Source organism: Gopherus flavomarginatus, chromosome 6 (genome assembly GCF_025201925.1).
Source record: "Gopherus flavomarginatus isolate rGopFla2 chromosome 6, rGopFla2.mat.asm, whole genome shotgun sequence".
Classification (NCBI taxonomy): domain Eukaryota; kingdom Metazoa; phylum Chordata; order Testudines; family Testudinidae; genus Gopherus; species Gopherus flavomarginatus.
Genome location: NC_066622.1, coordinates 116,166,865 through 116,172,864, shown reverse-complemented (window position 1 = coordinate 116,172,864; position 6,000 = coordinate 116,166,865). Strand labels below are relative to the sequence as shown.

The 6,000-nt window shown below is 43.1% G+C and overlaps 1 protein-coding gene across 14 annotated transcripts in view; it reads left to right on the top strand.

The window, feature by feature from the left end:
• The first annotated feature begins 654 nt into the window (after positions 1-654).
• Positions 655-6,000, top strand: part of MKI67 (marker of proliferation Ki-67) — a 37,094-nt gene continuing 31,748 nt past the window's right edge. For all 14 annotated transcript variants that reach the window (XM_050959254.1, XM_050959256.1, XM_050959251.1 and 11 more), the window contains exons 1-2: positions 655-987; positions 3,811-3,923. In XM_050959254.1, coding sequence (XP_050815211.1) covers positions 3,832-3,923 — 92 coding nt within the window. In that variant the 5' untranslated portion in view covers positions 655-987; positions 3,811-3,831. The remainder of the gene's footprint in view (positions 988-3,810; positions 3,924-6,000) is intronic.

Sequence of the window (6,000 nt, the reverse complement as noted above, 5' to 3'; positions counted from 1 at the left end):
CAGCAGGAGCTACGGCCAAAGTCCTTCGCGATCAGCCAAACGAAAAGGAGTAAGTCAGCAGGGCGCGCGAGGTCCAGGAGTAGGAGGGCCCTGGCAGGGATGTTAACCCTGGAAGAGATGGGGGGAGATGGGGTTAGGCTAAGGCAGAACAGGCTGAAAGGAGCGGGCTGGGAAGCGGCGAGGAGACGGCGGATAAAACAACGCAGCGAAGCAGAGACGCGCTCTGGGGTGCGGGAAGTTAACGGCGATGTGAGGGACGAAGGGCTCCGGGGCGCGTGCGGTACAGCTGGAGGCTCCCTCTGGTGAAGGTCTGGCGGGAGCAGCGTTCAGATTTTTAGGAAAAGACGCAGCGGTGCGAAAGCACTTCCCGGGCAGCGTTCGAAAGGGTCAGAGGAGAGGCGGCGATGGCGCGCACGCGCGCTATCCCGCCCTTTTACCTCCGTTTCCTATAGTCAGTCCCGGCTCGTCTACCGCCAGTTTGAAAATTAAACACCCTCAGCGCTTCCCATTGGGCCCTCTTTGCCATCACGTGATTTTGCTTCCCCCACTCAGACCGTTTCGCGCGCCTTTTCGAATTTGATTTTTATCTATAATCCCTGTATCCTTCCTCCTCACTCGCCCAGGAGGGAGGGAAATAAAATAGTCCCGGAAAGATGTCTGTCCCGGCAGCCGGAATTTCTGCAGCTCCAGAAGGGTGATTTTTGTCAGCAGATGAGTGAAGGAAGCAGACAAGTATTGTGGGGGCTGCTGGGGTTTGTTTTATGTGGTGATTGGTGCAGGGATACGTAGGGCGGAGTGAGGCGGCGGCGGTACCAGGCCCGACCGGCAGCAGTGCCGGGGGCTGTGAGTGACTAGGTGATTGGAGCTGAGAGTCTACGCGCGCGCGGGGAGACGCTCAGGCATCGCGGTGAAGGAAGCGGGCTGGCAGCTGAATGTGGCCTTGGTGGCGCGATCTGGATGAACGGACCGTGACGGCCAATCGGACAGGTAGGAGCCCTTCTCTTTCGCACCCCAGTCTGAAGGGATGTTGTGAGTGAGGTGCTCGCCGTGGCCGGTCGCTGCGGGGGGTATCTCTGCCCCGCGTCTGTCTACTGCGGGGCGCCGGGAGCCGATGTGTGAGGAAGCGGAACGAAGAACTTGTTTCTGGGTTGTGACTGGGAATGGTGGAGGGAGCCCTGAGGGGAAAGTGGGGGCGACGCTGGGCTGTGTTGATTTTGGGGAGGGGGAATAGGTGGCGGGGCGACGCTGGGCCGTGTTGATTTTGGGGAGGGAGCGATGCTGGGCTGTGTGGATTTTGGGGGGTGGGGGGTGGGGAGGATAGGTTCCCGGCGGCGAGCGGCATGGATGGGTTGTGGAGTTTTCACGGGAGAGGGTCTAGCTACTTAAATAGCTCGGGGCATGTGTGTATTGTAGCTTTTTGGTAGGTGGCTCAGGTAGTGATTTCTTTTGTAACTGTCAAAGTCTCCTCATCTTCACGTTGAGAGTCGCGTTTCAAGCAGAGCCCATGCTGATTTGTCGTTTTCTCAAGCAGTTATCCTCCAACTGGTTCTATAAATGTCTCCGTGTGGCTGACATATAATTCCTCCTCCGGGTGTCTTGTTTTTGTTTTTAACTACTGTACCTAGGCGCATCAGGCTGTCGTCTAAAATCCTCTGAGAGTATTTCTTTGCACATGATTAGTTAGTTTAGAAACCTGTACAGATGGTGTGGCGTTTTATTTTATGCTTGCATTTGGCGTGAATCCTCAAGTTGGGGGACAATTAGGGTAAGTGTTAAAGAAGTTTCATTTAAATTCATACAGCACAAAAATGAAGATTCTGTTAAAGGGACACTATCAAATTTGACACAATATTTGGAAATTTTAAAAACAATCTTAGATAAAATGAGATCAATAGGAATTCATGTTTACAAAAAATGAGTACTTTTAATTGAGTCCGTTCGTTGTTTTCCATTCTAATACTGCAGTTTTGTGCTGGTGCATGAATCTAAAATTGAAATGGATCAAAACCAACTGAAACTACCTGTTCTGTTGTCCTTGTGAGGAGGGAAATACAAAAAAATTGTGAAAAGTAAATGGTCTTATACATTTTTCAGTTTAAATAATGTAAGGTGGTTTTTGTAACATACGTATGCTAGAGATGCTTGAATTTTTTTTAAATTAACGCATTTATGCCACAATAATGTGAAATTTAAAAAAAAAAAACTGTTATAAACAGGGTTTTCTGCTCCCATCTTTTCAGCAACGGAGAAACTGGCAATATATAGGGGAACAGTGAAAGTAAACTCAGCAAATAGAAAATGTGATTTTCAAGTTATCCCTTAATTGTATGTTTACCTGCAAATTTTAACCTGAATGTCCTTCAAATTTTAATGATCGAAATTGTATGACAACTAATCTCAAATTAGGCAGTCATTCTTTTCCAAATGACTGAGATTTGGCAGGGCTGTTTTTGTAATATACACAACTTTACAAAGGCAGAGTCAATTTAAAAAGTCATGCATTTATTGAAAAATTTGTTCCCTATTATAACATCTTACATTTATATAACTGAAAGAAATGGAAGAAAAGAATTGTATTTTTCTGTTTGTATTTTCTTTTTTCTTTTCTGCATTTTCTTTTCAGCATTTTGTCATATGTGTCCATTCAAATGATTTCCTTTTTTCTGTAGTCATTTTCCTCCTGTTTGAATGAGACTCACACAGCATTAGAGAGGGAAAAGCATTTTGGCACACAGGAAAGCTAATCATAAACACATTAAGAATAGTTGGGCGGAGATTTTGTACCTGAAAAAACATTCAAGTCACATTCATTTATATCAATATAGTTTATATTGCCCCCTTTTAAAGCATTCAGTTATGGAAATATTGTGATACTTAGATACCAAACATATGTAAACATAGAAAAGTAATTCTTTACATCAACCTGATACAGTTACTCCTGGGGGAATTCTGCACCAAAAATAAAAAATATGTGCACTATATTTTAAAATTCTGCATGTTTTGTCAAAACAGCACAGTATTTGCTGAGAAAGAGCCTGGGTGTGAACTTGGAGGATTGTTGGTTTTAGGTGGGAGAAGTATGGAACAGGGTTTTGGGTGGGGAGGGGGGAAGAGATTGTTAGGGAGCTTCTCCCATGCAGACCCTGTAGGACAACCAGCCTGTCTCATTTAGTCAGGCACACGTGTCTCTGTACTGCTCCATCTCCATGTGTCTCTGCATCCCCACTCAGTCCTGCCCTCCCCCATGTTTCCCTGCACCCCCATTCCCATTCAGCTCCTGCCCAAGTCAGTCCCCCCCACTAGCCCTTCTGAACCCCAGTCTGTGACCCCCCCAGCAACCCCATGTGTCCCATGCTATCGGTTCCCACAATAACACTTGCCTCCTGCCTGGCCCCATGGGCAGGGTGCTGTGAGGAAGGCACTCTTTCTCTTCCCTATCCGCAACTGGGGCTGCTCCCGCCTGGGAGTGGCTGCTTTTTGTTCTGGCACCACAGTGACCCCTTGTGAGTGAAAGGAGTGTCTGGAGCACCTTTTCATCAGAATGTGTTTTCTGTTAGGGGAAACATAATTCTGCATGGCCCATGAATTCTGCATGTGCCTTTCTATGAACATATGTCGACTTTCACCTCCTGTTATTAGGTATCATTTAACAGTTCCCACGAACCCTTGTGAGTGAAAAAACTTTGGAATCCTTCTGCATGTAAATGGTAGAGAATTTGTCTTTTGAACATAATTTAGATAACCAAGGTACCTATGTTCATAAATATGTAGAGATTAATTTGGGATAGTAAATTTGACACTCCTTTACAGGTAAGACTTCCAGTTTCAAAGATGCCGCTCTTTGGGGAAATTGTTGTTATTAAAAGGAATGGGACCGATGGAATCCATTTTCCACTCACTGCAAGTTCTTGTTTATTTGGAAGGTAAGAATTGGTAATGTTAGAAATGTATTTATGTACATCAAGAGAACATATTAACATTTTGTTATTAGTGTTATATTTTTCTTTATTTTATAAGCTTTGCTGTTTAATACAAATAAATGTTTGAATATTTGCAAATAGTGGGAGAATGTTTAATAGAGGAAAAAAAGCTCAAGCTAGTTCCCAGGGTAAACAGTTGAATTTCCATCCTCTGACTGCACAACATAGCTGCTTTTCTCAGCTTCACTCTGTAGTAAAGGTGAATATAGAGGAAGCAGGGAGCTTGTGGGGAAGAAAAGTCCCAACTGGACTCACGCTTGGCCAGCAGGGGACAGAAGCCTAATAAGAGGGGGGAGGTCACTAAAGGAAAAAACCAAGGCTGAGTTGGGACTAGAGGTAAAAGTCAGAAGAGATCTTTTGCTGCCACTGGGGATACAGACTGAGTCAATACATAGTGATACAGTGTATCGACCCATCTCTTGAACTCCTGTCTTGCTCTTCAGAATCTGTGCTTTCTTTTAAAAAATAAACAGATATGAAGAGTAACTCTAGTTGTTAAGGTTTCAAAAGAAAATGTAAAAAGTGTCAACAGAGTTAAACTGATGAAGAGAAATCTGCAGGAGTCTGCAGAGAGCATGAAATAGCTCTGAGAGATGTGTACTGCATCATATCTTAAGTATGTTACATACTCAGTGATAAAACTTTAATGTCAGCATTAACTATGTCATTCCTCATGTAAGAAAGGAGAGGGAAAATTGTAGATTTGTGCAATTTGCTAAGATCGACAGTCTGATTTTGGTGCTCCAAGTGGCTTTAGGGATATTTCTTTTACTGCTAGTCAAAAAAGGAATCAAGCCCAAGGCATCTAACCAGAACCCATGGGCAGATGCAAGCCTCGCCAAAAAGGAGCCAAGCTCAAGAAGCTTTGAGAACATGTATGATCATATTTTGAAAATCTGTAAAATATACTTTGAGTGGCATCTTATTTGGATTCCTCTCTTGTGTGGAAATGGTATTCTACTGAATATCTGGCAAGCTGCTTAGGCAGGAAGGGACAGGTTGAGAAGTCAGCATGCTGATGTGTGATGTTTGTTACTAAGAGTGAACAGAAGTTGAGCTGTCATTAGAACTAATAAAACAAATTTTCTTAAAAGTTGATAAATTGTTTTATATATGAATTGTTTGAATGTTACTCAAAAGAAAAAGTGAAACAAACATAGGTTTGTGTATTGAAATAATAGAGCACCAAACAAATATTTAAAATTTGAGTTTTGAATACACCACTTTATTTTATACTGGAAGAGGAAATTCTTATAGTAGACAGGGTATAGCTAGATGGATCCTGGACTCTGACACACACACCCCCACCTCACCCCCATAGGCCTGATTGTCTACACTGCAATTTTATAGCCCCAAGAGCCTGAGTCAGCTGACTCGGACCAGTAGTGGGATCTTTTATTGCAGTGTAAACATACCCTAAGTGCCATATCTGAGAGCCTTATATAAGGCAGTCAAATCCACTATAGGACTCCTTTGTTCACATGGACCCCATTGGTTTCAGTGGGGCTGTTCATGTGTCTGCACTGATCCAATTCTAAGATGAGGGCCCACAATTTTAAAGTTTCCTAATATTTAGTTTCTACCAGATATACACAGGTAAATCTGTCAGTGCTCTGAAAGTTAAGTTGTGTTCTTTCTGTTGCACATATTAGCAGCAAGAAAGATTTTGTAGTCCTAAGTTTGCCTTCCGTTTGCCTCTGACTTCAAATTTGGCCCTGCAACTGGAATTTAGTAAACAATTCTGATGATATGATCCAGAATAGATAAATTCATTTCTTACTTGCAATCCTTAGATTTCATGTTTCTTTCTCTGCTTCCTCTATATTTTTCTGTCTTTAAATTTCAGGACTGGTTCTTTGGTTTTCGTGCTAATGTCTAAAGCAGTCAAACACCCTAAAAGTACCAAAGCAGTTTAGCCAGCATGTTGCTTTCTTTTCTCTTGTAATCCAGGAATTAAGTACTAACGGTGTGAATCCTGTAGTCTGAAAAGAATACTCTGATAATGTAGGTATATGTGTGG